Source organism: Ambystoma mexicanum, chromosome 4p (assembly GCF_040938575.1).
Source record: "Ambystoma mexicanum isolate Mex_15411 chromosome 4p, UKY_AmexF1_1, whole genome shotgun sequence".
NCBI lineage: Eukaryota > Metazoa > Chordata > Amphibia > Caudata > Ambystomatidae > Ambystoma > Ambystoma mexicanum.
In genome coordinates this window covers 1,221,280,869-1,221,297,382 of record NC_090927.1, presented here as the reverse complement: position 1 = coordinate 1,221,297,382, position 16,514 = coordinate 1,221,280,869, and the positions used below count along the sequence as shown (strand labels likewise).

The 16,514-nt window shown below is 48.8% G+C and overlaps 1 protein-coding gene across 4 annotated transcripts in view; it reads right to left on the bottom strand.

Moving 5' to 3' along the window:
- Window positions 1-16,514, bottom strand: part of MAP4K3 (mitogen-activated protein kinase kinase kinase kinase 3) — a 2,398,077-nt gene that overhangs the window by 1,569,858 nt on the left and 811,705 nt on the right. For all 4 annotated transcript variants that reach the window (XM_069606874.1, XM_069606875.1, XM_069606876.1 and 1 more), the window contains exons 9-11: window positions 7,204-7,335; window positions 6,879-6,941; window positions 6,711-6,792 (exon numbers count right to left, since the gene is read on the bottom strand). In XM_069606874.1, the coding sequence (XP_069462975.1) occupies window positions 6,711-6,792; window positions 6,879-6,941; window positions 7,204-7,335 (277 nt within the window). The remainder of the gene's footprint in view (window positions 1-6,710; window positions 6,793-6,878; window positions 6,942-7,203; window positions 7,336-16,514) is intronic.

Here is a 16,514-nt window from a genome sequence, read left to right as displayed (position 1 = left end):
GAAGACCCTCACCACTTTGCCCTTGAGGGACAGCAGACAACTTGAGGGCCCAAAACACAGCCCGTAGTTCCAGGACATTGATGTGCCTTCTCCTCCAGCAGCCACCGGCCTCTGGCGTGGAGACGTCCAGTGTGTCCTCCCCATCCCTCCAGTGAAGCGTCCCTCATGACCATCTCCTGGTATGGCAGGCTCTGGAAGTCTGCACCCCCGGCGATGTTGGGAGCGCACGCCCCACCACCTTATCGCTCGATGGAACTCCTCGTCCAGCACAATCCTGTCTTTGAAACCTCCGGACACCTGGATCCAACGGGAGTCCAAGAATTCCTGGAGCAGTCGCATCCACAACTTGCAGAGCTGGATTGGGTAAAAACAAGAAGACATAATGCTGAGTAAAATGACTTGATGGTCCTTCACTGTGGCGATCTTCAGTTCCAACAGCTGTCGCACCTTGCCCAATATGGCCGCAATCCACTACTTCAATGGGGCCGCCAGGCAGGCTATCGTTTGAGCCTGGACCCCAGAAATAGCGTGTCTTGCGATGGAGTCAAGCAAGACTTTGGATAGTTCACCGAGAACCCCAGATCCATCACCAGCCGAACGGTCGTCTCCATATGATCGACGGCAATGTCCCTTGACCTAGCCCAGATGAGCAAGTCGTCGAGGGACGGGTATACATGAATTCCCTGGAGTCACAGATGGCGCCAACGGAACCATTCATTTCATAAAGACTCTTGAGTGCCGACTTCAGTCCAAAGGGGAGAACCTTGAACTGGTAGTGCTTCCTGTTATGCAGAATCCTGTGCAGTTCCCTTGGGGAACACTGCAAGAAGATGAAGACTACAGGAGTAAGCAGTAAACCCAATTGGTAGCAGTCTGTACCACCCAGATTTACCTGGTAGCTGTGGCTGAGCAGTCAGACTTCTCTCAAGAAGAGTAAGGCAGTATATAGAGTATACACAATAGGGCCAAAAACACAGTGGAACAAGCAAACACTGACCAGAGCTTTGTATCAAAAGTATATAATTATTTATTTAACACACACTTTAAAAACACACTAGCACTCTAAATCAAAAGCAAGTTCAAACAGTCAGATAAAGTAAACACCTCCCTTGATACCTATTAGACAAGTCAGCATTAAAACACCACTATTTGTTAAAACAGATGTGAGCGCGTAACCCAGATGGCACTCCAATAGTTAGGTTAAAGGGAGAGAAAAAGGCAGAGCATAGAAATAAAACAGGTCCCAACACTTTTAGGAGTTCTCAGCAAGGGAATAAAGGCAGTATACACTGTAGAGCTAAAGTTCATAGGCCAGGCCCACTTTAAATGGAGCAAAGCGAAATGTGCCCAGGATCACACGGTTTAAAATGCACTAAAAGTCTTTGCAGAGTGTTCAAAAAGAGGTTGGGGTGGTTCAAGAAGTAAAATTAGAAGGTCTGGGGCCAACCCAGTTGGAAAGCCAAGGATTTAAGGGTCACCTTGGGCAAACCAAAGAAAGGGAGGCCAGGCAGGACACAGTATCTTAGAGAGGAAGCTCCAGTGGTGGTAGTTGTTCCTGGCAGTGGTTGCAGTTCGTTGCTTCTATAAGGGGAGGAGAGGATCGCGTAGAGGAGGAAAAGTGGAGTCGATGCACTGCACAGGGATGAAACCAGCCGCAGAGTTCGTCGGTAAAAGGTGCGTTCCTTTTATTCGCGGTCAAAGTGGTGAAGCTTGGCTATCCGGCCGCCGGGGTGCTTGGCACGGGTGATTCGACCAAGAGACATCTTTAGAAGGCGAAATGGCGAACTGGTTGATCCCACCAGCACAGAGGGAGAAGACTCTTCCTGCAGAAGATCTCCTCTTGTCGTTGGTAAAGTGGTGAGTTTGTTGCAGCAGGGCTCCACCGGTGGTGTCGTCGTTGCAGATGGCCCAGCTTCTTCCCTCTTCGGATTCTTAGGTCCTGTGGTGACTTCTGAAGTTCCAGTCCCAAAAGCCCTGCTTTTATGCAGAAAAACCCCCATTCAACAGCCTAGCTGTCACTCAAATATGCTAAGTGGTGAGCCGGGCTGCTCACCCCTGGGCCAATCAGAATAGAGTGCGACTTGAGTTGCTAAGGCAACGCAGTCCAGGGTGCCAATTCCCCTCCCCACACATCGTGTGGAACCCAGACAGAGTGGCACCATTTGGAGGGCTTCTGTGGAGAAGCATGCCAAAAAGTGGAACAAAGGGCTCGACCTTGGTCAGAGTTACAGAGACAGACACAAATGCCATTTAAGAAAAGAGTTCTGGCAAAAAGACCCAACCGTGAATTTAATATTAAATAAATAAACCAGTGGTATTTTTAACATTGCACCAAAAAGTGGTGCGTTTAAAAATCAATGGGAAAATCCCATAGGAAATATTCTGGTGGACTATTTTGCGTGGTAACCACTGCCACCAGCCAGAAAATCGACGAGGGGGGGACTGAACAGTGCCCCCTTGAAAACAGACCCAGGGCAATATAATTAACCCCTTCGAGTACTTCCACAATATGATGGTTTGTACTGGTTCTGTTCACAATTTAAGACTAGTATGGTCAATGGTGACTTTACATGCCCTGGGAGACAGTAGTCAGTCCCAGGGTATGGCGTCTATGTTTGGGGGGTCACTATGACACCCCTGTGTTACTGCACTGAGGATGCTGTGTAACACATACACAGAAAACAGATGATACCCTATGGAGTAAAAGACCCCATAGCCCAAAATCACACAAATAGTCAGAGACATACCTCAAATCATGCCTACGAGTGGGAGTAAAAGAGTCTCACTCTTAGCAGGAGAAAAAACAAACCCCAAAAATCCAGCAAAGCTGCTGGGGGACTCACTAGGTTTGGGAAATTAGCCTTATAAGAGAATTCTCCCCAACACTTCCGTTGTACGACAAAGCGCAGGAACTTACAATTTTTTTCATGAATGGGGACGTGAAAGTACGCGTCCTTTAGATCTAACGACGACAGAAGGTCTCCCTCTTCCTGTAGGCTGCGCACGTGCTGCAACATGACCATCCTGAATTTCTGGGACTTGATGTACTTGTTGAGTCGTCATAGATCGAGAAGGTCTTCTTTCTTACTAGAAAGTATCCCGAGTAAACTCCGGAGCCCCGGATTCGCTTCGGAACTAGCTCTATCGCCCCTTTTCTTAACATGGCCCAAACCTCTAGCAGCAGCTGATGGATGTGTTGCTCCAGCTGAGCCACCAGTGGTTTTCGCAGACACTGTCGCTGAAATTCCCAAATGTGTCCGTGGGTGAGAGCATCCAGCACCCATCAATGGAGAGGTTTTCCCACACGCTGACAAAGTTTGCCAGCTGGCCTCCCACAAGGGTGCAGGGGCGGGGGGCCAATGTGCCGGCCAGTTCAGTCCTGCTTTGAGGCCGGCGCGCTGCCCTCAAAGCCTTGACGACGACAGTGGCGGCCACCTGCTGAGGCCTTGGAGTGACCCCTGTAGGCCTCCTGGGTCGTGTAACGGTAAGGTTGGCGTTAAGAGGATTATCCACTGTGAAACTCTCAAAAATCTACCAGACGTCCCGCCTGAGGGACGAAAGGACGGATGGTGCTTTTGCAGCGTGCCCAAGGCACGGGCTGTCTCTGTGTCGTTCCTGATGGCCTGAAGAGCTTCATCGACAGCCTTGCCGAAAAGGTTGTCTCCTTCGAACGGCATGTCCAGGACCTTAGTCTGGACCTCATGCCTGAAGTTGGTAGCCTTCAGCCAGCCACGACGACAGAGGCAAACCCCATTTCCAATCTGGCGGAACTCTGTGTCTGCAGTTTCCCGGGCCATGGTGATGGCGTGGTCCGACACCACCTCAACTGTCTGAAGGATCTCCATTTCCTCTACCCGCTTGAACCCTGGGGTGGAAATCCTGGATCGGAGCCATCTTGTAGTATAGCTCCTGGTCGTACCAGTTCAGGATTGCTAAGGTGTTGGCCGCCTTAACCGTCGTCGCCACAGAGTAAATGGCCTTCCATCCCACAACGTCCAACTTCTTTCCCTCGCCGTCTGTGGGGACAGAGGTGGACGACTTCTTGCTAGCCGCAGCCGAGACTACAGAGTCTGCCATGCCTGTGACCGATTCTGGCACCGGGTATTTCTTTTCTAGCCGCTCCCTCTTCACCGGTGCGGAGGCGGGGCTCTTCAGCAGAGCCAGCCCCTCATCCCAGACGTAGTCCAGGGGCGGTACCGACAGAATAATCTTCATTTTTGCATTCAGGTGCTTATACAGGAAGTCTTCCTTCTCTTCCGGGGTGAGGTGTATGTGTTCCGACGCAAGGACGATCATGGAGTGGAAGGAACCCACTTCGTCCGCCGGAAAAACCCTTGGTGGTGGAGAGGTTCCACCGTCATCGCTGTGTCCGTCCCCCGTGTCTCTAGAGGGTCAGGGGGAGTAGCGATGGTTGGAGTGGAGGCATAGGGTGCCTCCTCCTTTTCTACGGTGGCGGTGGCCCCGGTGTCATCGCCGGTGGTGCTGCCCGTCGGCATCCTCTTCTGAATCTCTGACACCAGTGTGTTGAGGGTTGAGAGAATATCATGCGACAGATCTATGGGAGGTGCCTGGGGAACAGGGTCGATGGGCCCAGCGCCTATGTCGTCGCCTCTCCTGACGTCGCCATAGTCACCTCCGGCAGGCATCTCCTCGTCGCTCTGGTCGTCGTCGTCACCCACCTCCTCCGGGATGGTGTGGACGGAAGCTATGTCATCCTCGTCGGTCGAAGAAATATCCGTGCCCTGGAGCGCTTCCCTGCACCCCCCCCTTCTTTGGGTCCCGTGGGGTCGAATTTGGGCTAAGGTCCGTCATCCTCTTCTCTGGAGTCTCCTCCACAGGATTTGCTGAAGACTCCCGCCTGGAAGGAAGACCCACCCTGACCACCACCGAGGTACCCTGAACCGGGTCAACACCTTTCGCCTTCGAGAGGGTGGCAGCAACCATCTCGATGGAAGAGGACGATTTGGCCTGGATCACCTGGGCCTTAATCGGCAGGTGGGACACCTTTTCCTGCTTGGCTTTCTCCAGCTTCTCTCGCAGCTTCCCCAGCGTAGCTGACTTCCTCTTTCACAAAGAACTGGAGCAATGGCTGGAGATCGAGGCTGATGGAGACGAACGCGCTCTCGTTGTCGCGGGACCAGCTTGCGCAGCAACGACAAAAGAAGCAGACTGGCAGTGCTTGGCCATGTCTTGGGTCCCCATGGATGGAGTGCCCTCAAAGGACTTAGGCCGTTCTGTTTGGCTGGATCCGGATGAGGCATGCCCCTATGGACCACACGGGGTAGAGGCCCTGGCTTTGAGCCACGCTGCCGGTCCGACGTGCTGATCCTTCATTGTGCGCTTGGAAAACCCACGGCAGATCTTGCAACCCGACAAAGGCACTGGGAATGCTTGTCGTCCGTGAAACTTTTCCGCAACCCGCAGGTGGTGCAGAGCTTGAAGAGGGAAGCGCGTCCTCCTCCTCCGACATGATCCTTCTGGAAACTTGCAAGAAGAAAACACACTACGATTTTGCCCTTGAGGGGCGATGAAAGATGCTGGAAAACGGGGCCCGTTAATCGGATGAGTAAACGATGGAGCACACTGGCTTGATTCAACAAAAAATAGATTTCCTAGCCAAAAAAGCACAAAAAACACAGAAAGCTCCAAGAGCGAAACGCAAGGATTCCGAACACTTGAACATGCAGTAAAAATCTGAAGATGGCTACCAGAGACGGTTTAGGTAGGATAGTTCTGGGCCAACATGCTTGCCTTGAAATCAAGACGCAAGATGACACGGAGCAACAAAGGTCCGATCCCCCGGGTCCGCCCTTAGAAACCTCTGGGTATTAAGCGCGTTATAAATATAAACCAATCCTATCAAAGGAGGGGCTTAAGGAGAGGGCAGTCATTGGCTGGAGGCAGTACTACCCAGAGCTCAGTGATTGGTTTAGAGGAGAAAGACAGTTTATAAAAACGAAAGTGAAACTGTTTTTTCTTTTAGCGAGGATTCCCAGCCTGACGACAGGGTATGTTCATGAGCATGTGAATCCATGCTAGAGAAGAGAAAATTCTACTTTGTGGTTGAGAAAAGTCTAACTGGAAAAAGATGCTACGAATGGGAAAAATGTTATAACGGAAACACTGAAAGCCATTAAACACCATTTATTTTTCTGAGTGCAAAAAACGGATTGGACATCGTACCCTTGGCTGTGATTTTCAACAGGTACAAAAGGACAAGGCAGCAAGTTTGTCCCTAATGATGCGATGCAGTCACAAAATTATTTGGACTATCACATGGTGTCTCACACTGCCATCTTCACCTAAAGTTGGACAATATATCACTCAAAAATGAGCATCGAATTGTAAAAATTATGGTTTTCTTATTAAAAATCACTTAATTGTAAAGGGTGAATTACTGAAATTATCCCCAGAGCATTTTTCCACTAAAACCAATTGTCTCATACGGATTACTAAAAACGTCAATGTACATGATAGTATTGTACATGTGTTGAGCTGAAACTGAAGGTTTGTTCTTAATTGACATTCGCCTTGTAAGCACAGCACCACGCCACATGACAAGCTGTGAACCACAGTGAGAAATAGCAACTATTCTTGCATTATAAATGAGGCAGTGCACACAGGAAGTTCAGGTAATGTGGTATGTGTTAAATATGCAGGCCAAATCATGCACTTCTGCTCAAGCATACCTAAACTTGACAATATTTTACCTGGAGTAATTTTTCAGCCGTTGGTCTTTTCTTGGGATTTTTTGTAAGTGCCATTTTGACAAAATGATGAAAACTATTTGACCTTCAAAACAGAAGTGCAATAGAGTTAGCCATTGTAAATAAATAAGGTGTAATCATCAGTTGTAAGTGTGAGGCGGTCCGACTTACCATTTCACTTTGTCTTTTAACTTGGGGGGCTGGAAGTTGCTTTTTGTCATGAGGAACAACGCCCTGGAAATGGACAAGTGAGAATGGTTGTGGGAAATAAAGAAAATAACTTCATACAAAGTATACTTATGAAAAATGATTCAAGCTCCCATTAACGTTCCCCATGACATAGAACACCAACGATAACAGGAAGGCCTATTAGCTGTTTAACTTTGACAGAAACAAATGAATACTCTTAATGGAATGATCAACATCGACTGCTAAACCCTTTAATAGTGTCTAAATGCCTCAGCCTTTTCCCTTCTATTTTATTTTAAACATTCACCTCATCGGATGCAAATCAAACATGGGAGGCTGAAGTTCTGCAAGCTCTATTGCAGTTATTCCAACTGCCCAAATATCACACAGCTGGTTATAGCCACCTTTCCTCTCCACCGCTGCAACTTCTGGTGCCATCCTAGGAAAATTGAATTCAAAGAAAGCATTAATTTTTTTGTATTTTTTTTTTAAAAGCTCTTTTTAAACTGTTGGATTATGGAAAATTACAGCAAACAAAATAAACACAGATTACTTGTACAGAATGCCCGATGGCAAGTGCATAACACAAAATGAAGAGCCCAGCCCCCTTTTACATCAGCATCAAATGCTCTCACCAGGCCGACGAGTCCCCTTAGGGGATCCCAGAGCGCAAATAAAGTCTAGCCAATCTCGGCTTAATTGTTAAATCCGGATAGCTCTGGTCGTAATCCAGCAAGGGTTCCCATATGTTCAAAAATTGGTGAAGTCTGCCTTCCTTTGCGGCCGTAACCTTTCCCACCACCTGGACGTCCCATACTTTAATCCACCACAAAGAGAGCTGGACCCTCCAGGGATTTCCATCAGCGTGCAATTGTGCTATGCGCCGCCAGCAATAATTGGGTAATTAATTTCGCCTGCTCCCCAGCTTTAGGATATAACCCTTCACTTGGGTCCCCCAAAAGTAATGTTTTAGGACTCATCAGAAGCTTGATGCCAGTGATGGATTTGACGAGAATGACAATGGCATCCCAAAAGGTGTGATTAAGTGGACAGTCCCATCACATGTGAAAGTATAAGCCTTAAGTGGGGCCGACTGAAGACTAAAAATGATGAAGTTGGGCAGGGGAATAATAACAACGAAATAGGATTTTTAAGGCACATTCATTGTTGGTCACACATCTGGAGGAAGAGTGGTTCCCTAGTCCAAATGTCCAACCATGCTTGATCCTCCAGTGGGTGGCCTAAGTTCGTCTCCCAACGGCTCATAAAATGGGCGCAAAGTTGGTATATCGCCTCTCAAGAGTTTATAAAGTTTAGTACCAAAGGCTCCGGGACCCTCCATTTTTGTATTGTTTATTAGTTTTCAAAAACGAACATAAACCATCTGAACAATTGTTAATTGCATTACAATAAAGCAGTAGAAGAGAAGAAAGAAAAGAGAAAAAATAAAGAAAAGAAAGAATGAAATCTTCCAACCAATCTCATACTTGCTGCATACGTCTCCTGTTTCCAACCAGATCTAACTCCCAGACTGCAAGGGGGATACAGTACAAATAGAAAGTGAAGTGCAATGAAGGTGGCCCGCTTCCAACAAAGTATGTACCATAAGCAAGCCCACACTAAATCCAGCTTTGCAGCTATTCACAGTGGTTTGTCATCAGACTTATAAAGGGCAGCATGTACTAGCGCTTTCCAGGCCTACGAAAAGGAGTCCCACCTCCCCTCCATGCACTTCAATAGCGTGTTCACAAGCTGTAGTTTCACCTATACACCAACACTGCATCTCCCTCAGCCATACACCATATTGCGGGCCCTTACAGGATTTCCAGGTCATTGGCACACTTCACTTGTCCAACACACAGGCCAAGTCCATAAATCTAGTGATGTGCTTATGTTTGTTTTCCCTGGGGTACATGCCGAATATTCATTAGTGCAGTGTCCATTTATATCTGGTAATCCCAGCATTTTCACAGGTACCCTTAATCTTATCCCAGAACTGCCACACAGGGACCTGGACCCTCCATAACAGTTAGCTCTATTGGGCCCAAGGCTTGTGTTGCATTCCATCTCCTCTCTGTGTGTGTGATCCAGTGTCGAAGCTAAGCATATGAAAACCTGTCCGACTCCAAGAGTTGGAATGTTGATTTACAGTCTTCAAATGAGAGTGGGCAATCCCCCTCGAACAGCTGAGCCAAAGTTAAGATGACTGCCGGGCTCCAATTTCTGAAAGCTTCTGCATGCAAACCTGGGGAGAAGGCAGGGTTATGAATGACTGGGGAGAGAGGGCCCAGCCCTCTGGGAATCTTTTTCTGTTACGTTTCAGAACCCCATCCTATAACTTCAAAGTGACTTTCGGTGAGGAGAGAAAATTCTGCCAGTGTTTTTCGTAGTGTATGGGAGACAAAAGGCAAGAAGCAGGAGTTTAAACTGTTCAAATCGGCCCATTTTGGAAGAGGGAGAGAGGACATACATGTCAGGAGGTGTGAGATATGAGCAGCTTCCACATATTTATGTAGGTTTGGAACCAAGATCTTATGCTGAAGACGGTCTAGGGAGATTCTCAGGATTTCCACCATTAGAGACAATCACATATAAAGAAGGCGGGGGAGTAAATTCATTTTCACTGCCGCAAATAGGCCCATCAAGGAAATCTCCTGGTTTTCCCACTTTTCCTTATCCAACTCTAGCGTTTAAAAAAGGGGGGCATTAACCGCAAATAACCCTTTAGGTGAAGCTGTAATCTGAACCCCCAGATATTGAATGGATGTGGTATTCCGCCGGATTGGACAGAGATTGAAAATAGGTAATGTCCTGTTGAGATAGACCCATCCCCAATGCCACCAATTTCCCATCATTTATTTCAAATCCTGCTGCTTGGCCGATGGACCGAAGTTCCTGAAGGGAGGGTTGAATGTTAGTTATCAAGAGTAACACATCATCTGCGTAGAGACAGACCTTGTGTGGCGAGCCCAGAATCATGACCCCTGGAATCACTGAGCTACTGTGTATACGCTGAGCCAGAGGTTCCATAATCAAAGAAAACAAGAGGGAGGAAAGGGGCATCCCTGCCGTGTCCCACACGTGAGAGGAATTGGAGATGTTTGATCCCGGGTTTAGCTGGAGTAATGTATTCGGGGAGATCTAGTTAGCTGACCCCATTTTGCGAAAAAAGGGCCCAAAACTGAACGCTTCCAGGGTTGAATGCATAAAGGTCCAATCCTCCTTATGAAATACCTTTTTGGCATCTAATGCTACGAGGGCCAATTTACCTTGGTTCATAGTAGTGGTCTCTATCAAATTGAGCGCTCGCCTGATGTTGTCACCAGTTTTCCTCCCCAGAACGAACCCTGTTTGATCAGAGTCGATCAAGTCTGGAAGAAGCGGAGCCAGGCGATTAGCCAATACTTTAGAATATATGTTTGCATCAATGTTTAACAACGAAATCGGCCTATATGAGGCACAGTCCTTGGGATCTTTCCCAGGCTTCAGAAGCAAGACAGTGGTCAAGGTCTGCATAGAAGGGGTTATGGTGCTGTTTCTCTAAAAGAGTTAAAGAGGGTCATTAGAGGGGGCAATAACTGAGCTCTAAAAAGTTTATAAAATTTAATTGAAAACCCATCGGGCCTGGAGCTCTCACCTTCAGGCATTTAATGACGGCAACCACCTCTTCCAGATGGATCGGGACTTCTAAGGCTACCATACCTTCCCTGGGAAGGTGTGGCAAAGCGCCCCTTCAATATCTCTTTTAGACCTGTGCTGATTGGGCCTCCGCTGTCATTGTGTCCAACAAATGCGAAGCTAGCTAGCTGTAGTTTTGCCGGTTCCCCATATTGTACCACCCCCTGCTGATCCCTAAGGCCTATGATAGTATTGCGTTTTTTAGCTTGGGCTATTTTCCTCACCAAGAGATGGTTGGCTTTGTTACTATTGATATAATAGGCTTGTTTCGTCATTAGCAGGGACTGGTCCGCCTCCTCAGCATAAATCGCCTCCAGCTTGTTTCGGGCAATTCGGAGGGCTACGTGAAGTTTCGGGGACCACCCCTGCTTATATCTACCTTCAATCTCAGAAATGTCTTGGTCCAACTGATTCGGGTCTGCGGTTTCAGTTTATTGTAGGCCGCTGTGTGAGCTATTAAAACCTCCCAATTACTACCTTCATGGCATCCCATTTTATAGCTGGGGACGCAAGATCTGTGGGGTTTTTTTGCTACCTCATCCCTTAGGGCCAGAACATTTAAGATCAAGTCATATAATCGCCATTGAGGTCTGAAGGGGGTGGGGGGGGGGCTAGGTGCCAGATCCTAACCTTAAGTAGAACCGGGGCATGATCAGAGAGAATCCTGCGAGAAATAGAGACCATATCAATGAATGGCATACGTTGGGGGATTCCAAGATCCTATATCTATATGTGACGAAGAGTGGTAGACATGAGAAAAGAAAGTAAAGTCCTGCTCCTCCGGATGTAACACTCTACAAGATTCCCTATCTTCCTGCTTGTGCTCCAATGTGTCACTTCTCTTTTCTAAGCTCCGAATCATTTGCTGGATGTCTGTCAGAGTGGTGGAATGCTCCAGGAACTGGCCCTCCGTCTCCCTCATTCTTTGCTCCACCACCACAACTCTCTGATATAACCTTTCCAATTTGGTGGACATCTCGGACATACAATTCCAGAACTCGGATTTGATGACCAGTATGATGGCTTGAATATCTTCTTTGGTGGCCAGCAAGTCAGTAAGACGCTCGTTGGACTGAGATGGAGATTTCCCAGGGTCTGCTTTCTTTCCCTTGTCCGGAGGCGTCAGCATTGTGGAGATATCTGCATTCTTCAGTGATTTTGAGTGCTTGGATATTCTAGCTCCCACAAAAAAAGGGGGCGGGAGGGTGGGGGCCCCTTCCTAGTAGGTTTCAAATCCAAGTTAATGTGAGCAGGCCACAATGGATTACAGCCAGCTATCACCCAGGAGAGCTCTTAGGTCCAGCAGGCTGTAGAGTCTGGCACTACACTGGCAGAGGCTGAATGCGGGTCCCCAGGAAGAGCACCCCTAGTGGGGGGAGTATGCACTTGTTAGCGGCTCCCCCTACGCCTCCCCCAGTACAAAGGCAGTTGGTGGGACAGATGGTTGGGGGTTAAGAGCGGAGAAGTCCTTACTGTGATTCAGCAGCTATATCCAAGGAGCACCAGCAAATTTTGCAGAAATCAGGATACCCCCATCTCTGGCCCAAGGTATGTGTGAGCGCCATCATTCCCGCTAGTTAGTCAGCCAGAGGGGGAGCCAGGGCGCAGTCCGGGCCGACTGCCCTCCCTGATGCAGAGCGCAGCCACGATAATGCTGCTGAGGTGAGGTCCCAAAGGAGTTTGGGGGAGGGGCAGGAGGTTAAGATGAGAGGAGCGTGCTCACTGCTCCCCGGGGTCCGCGTCACCTGGTCTGTGGACCGGGCACCCAAGGTTGTTGTATGCCGCCACTAGCAGCCACGGGACGCCGCAGCTAGCCGTGCTGCAACAGCGCCATTCTGGATAATTTTCAATGCAGCCTGAGTCCCTGCACCGCTCCAGCGTTTGTCCTCCACACGCTGCGCCCACAACATCCATGTCGCTCCTGCCTTCCCCTCAAGCTTTCCCCCGCATTATTCTAGGCAGAGGAGTGAAATCGGGGGTGAGAAGCACCACAAAATCCTTAACACAGGCTGTATGCGGAGGCTATCAGCAGAGCGTCCACATTGACGGCACCGCTGGCCATGCCCCAACTTTTAGTATTTTTAATGTAGTTACCAAAGTGCACTACTGCATAGATTAAGCACATTTAAACAAAACCTTTCTGCGTTTTAACTGTGGTATACATTGTCAAACAAACCGATTGGCATGGTACACACCACATTGCTGCCCTGCTTCAAGACTCAAACTAGACCTCAAATTCATACAGTTAGTTGTTTGCAAAGAACATTCGAGAGGAACATAACCCCCGCAGAGATAAGGGTAATCAGCATGGGATCAACAGAATATTGGTCAGATGACTGCCAGCACAGATGGAGAAACCTACACAACAAAACAGGAGGGCATTTGCGCCCTGGCTAAGTATACTGCACCTAGGATGCAAAGTAACAGTGTTAATGGAGAAACCTTGGCTCCTCAGTTGCGTTATTGAATTTCAGTCTGTCCAATACACAAAATTAGGATAAGAGCAAGGCCCACGCTCACCTTAGTGGTCAATTCTTGATGGAATATGGGTGGACTGAATTAATATAGGGCGTAGGTACAGCTCAGAGAGGTAGAAACAAAATACCAGAAATGGTCATTTGCTAAACCAGGCCAAAAGTCAGAGCCCAAAGTTTACTATTCTGAAAACAGGAACTAATGGTCAAGTCCAAAACTATCTGAGGATGACAGCCATACTCACCTTGGTGACTCATTGAGTCACTTCCTGAGTCAGAAAGTGATAGCCTCAGACCGTGAATCTCCTTCCTCAGCTCCAAAAAGTCACAGCACAGAAGCCTACGAGCAGAAGTGCATTTCCCCCTGGCCTAATTTTTCTCTTCACTATCGCCGCCGCATGGATGGGCTGTGTCCCTCGACCCTCGGTTCCCCCTCCTACAGACTTGTAACAATCAGTCATGCCACTACTAAAGGCATCCTCATTTCTTTTTGTCTGTCACCATCCCACACAATGCCTCTTTTGTAACACTGCACACAGAAATGCAGCTGATGTATTAGGGGTGCTTGTTGCACCGTACTATCTGCTATATTGGGTACACGGCAGTGGCGACCCCCGCTGCAATTGCAATACCTGTTTTGATGGTTTGTCCCCGGTTGTGCCCCCGTTGGGCAAGTGAGCTGGTGTTTTGCAAGTTGGGCATGGCACTCTGGCTCCTGTGTTCTGGGTGGGGAATACTACACTGCTGGTTGGGGGTGGGCAGTGAGGGAGGGGGGGTGGTAAAGTTCAGGGACGGTTGAGTGAAAACGTCATGGGAGCGGGGGCAGTGGCTACAAGGCGGTGCGACATCACCGTGGCTGTGCGCTTGGTACTGAATAGTTACAAATATTACTGCAGGGATGTTCCATAGTACGGCACAATGGCTGTTAATATTAGGACCTGGAACGTCCGGGGGTTAAGTAACTTTAATAAAGCCCGCAGAATAACTGCATACACCCAGCGGCATGGAATAAACATACTTCTACTTCAAGACACACACGCCTTCGGGTGCCTGGCATCATGCCTGGCTCCCACCTGGGGCCCTAACAGGTACTACACAAAATATTCAACCCAGTCCAGGGGAGTGCTCACCTTGGTCCACAAATCAGTCCCCTTCGTACCTGCGCACCAGCCATATAGACCAGGAGGGCAGATAGGTAATCGTTCATTGCCTATTAGCCAACGTGGAATGTCTCCTCGTGAACACATACGCCCCAAACTTTGACGCCACAGATTTCTTTGATGAGGTGACCACCATACTTATGAGATACGTTGGAGCCCAAATTATATGGGGAGGGGACATGAATCTGATCCTGGACAACGAGCTTAACAGATCTGGCACGGCCCGCAAGGCTACATCGCCACACTGGGCCTTAGGAATGTGTGGCAGGCTCTCCACCCATGCACTAGAGACTATACCTTTTACTCCTTAGTACATGATAGTCTGTCGAGAATAGACCTTTTTCTCACATCAAGCGGGTTAGTGGGAAAGACCATACACACACACACAGATACTACCGCACACACTTTCAGATCACCCCCCGGTAACGCTGCGGATCAAACTGGGACATGACCGGCCTCTCCACCCTGCCTGGCGCTTCAAGTCGGAGGCATTGAGGGATTGTCTTTAAAGCTGAAATCCTAGCTGACCTAAACACTTTGTTCGACACCAACAAAAGACACGATACATCAGACGGGACCCAGTGGGAGGGGTTTAAGGTCTTCATCAGAGGGATGTGTATTTCCAGGGAGCCCGGGGTCCTCAAAGACATAAAATAGCCTACAGCGGTCTGAAACAAAGCTTAAAGAATTTGAGAGGGAGTACACCACTGCACCTTCCCCGGCCATACTGGCATAGATAAGATCTTAACTGGAGGCCTTCGGGCCCATGCCCAGAGGGAGGTACAATACTACGCCTGCCCCCTGGCGGCGCGGAAGTACGGCGAGGGAGACAGACCGGGGAGAACTCTATCCAGGCTGGTTCGCGTGCGGAGGGGGGGGGGTAAAACCCGCATAGACTGCATCAAGGATGAAAAGGGCGTCCAGCAATGGTCGGACCAACTCATCCTCGAGACATTCACTGAATTCTATGCGGCCCTGTATGCTCCTCAGCAGGAACATAGTATATATGATACAAACTTCCTTCTGGATCAGATCCCCATGACCCTTCTTTCCCAAGCCACCAGAGAGCAGCTGGATACACCGATCACCCTTGATGAGATCACCAAAGCTATCTCGGGTCTCCCGAAGGGCAAGGCCCCCTGCCCAGACGGGCTCACCTCAGAGTTCTATCGAGAGCATGTCGCCCATCCTCGCACCCAGACTCCTCGAGGTCTGGAATGAGTTGCTCAGTCTGGCCACTCTGCCCCAGTCCATGCGCGAGGCCCTCATAACCGTGCTCCCTAAGCCGGGCAAGCCGCCAGATGAATGTGGGTCATACAGACCTCTATCTCCAACACCGATACGAAAATCTTTGCCAAGATAATCGTTAGTAGGTTCCTCCCCATAATGACCTTGCTTAGTCCATCCAGATCAGAGCGGCTTCGTCCCCGGTCGATCAACGGCCCTCAACATCCGCCGGCTGTTCAACGTCATGTCTAGAATTGATTGATCCCAATGCCAAGGCGGTTGCGGTCACCCTCGATGCTCAGAAGGCATTTGACATGGTGTCTTGGCAATATATGTGGGCTGTGCTGCATAAAATGGAAATTGGCCCTAGTATGATATCATATATTAAACAACTGTATACAAACCCGGTGGCTAGTCCTAATTAACTCCAACATCAATCCCCTTCATGCTCCATAGGGGTACTCGCCAGGGTTGCCCGTTCTCCCCAATACTGTTCGCGTTGGCTATTGAACCCATGGCTGACAATGTTAGAAACAGACATACCCGAAAGGGTGTACGCCTGCAGGATACACCAGAGATAATTTCACTGTACGCTGATGATGTACTTCTTTATGTCAGAGACCTGTCCGTCCATCTTGACCCGATTATTCACGACATAATCAAGATTGGTAAATTCTCAGGCTTTGCTATAAACTACACTAAATCTGAAATATTTCCACTCACCCCGGCAACACCCCAACCAACGTGTGAATTCCCTCTCTGCTGGTCCCCAAGCGGCATCAGATATCTTGGGGTCCAGATATCTCTCACTAGACCGTCACTATTGGCCAACAACTACATGGCCACGGCGCAGTCGGTAGAGTCCCGGATGTTGAACTGGCGCAACCTCCCGCTCTCCCTATCCAGCAGACTGTCCCTAATCAAAATGATAATAGTCCCTAAGCTTCTTTATATTTTCGGGAACATCCCGATATGGCCTGGCAAACAATACTTCAAGAACCTACATTCTGCATGCGCCCAATTCCTATGGCACCCTGGTGCGGTCCGCAAGAAGTGGCGACACATGGCTCTTCCATATG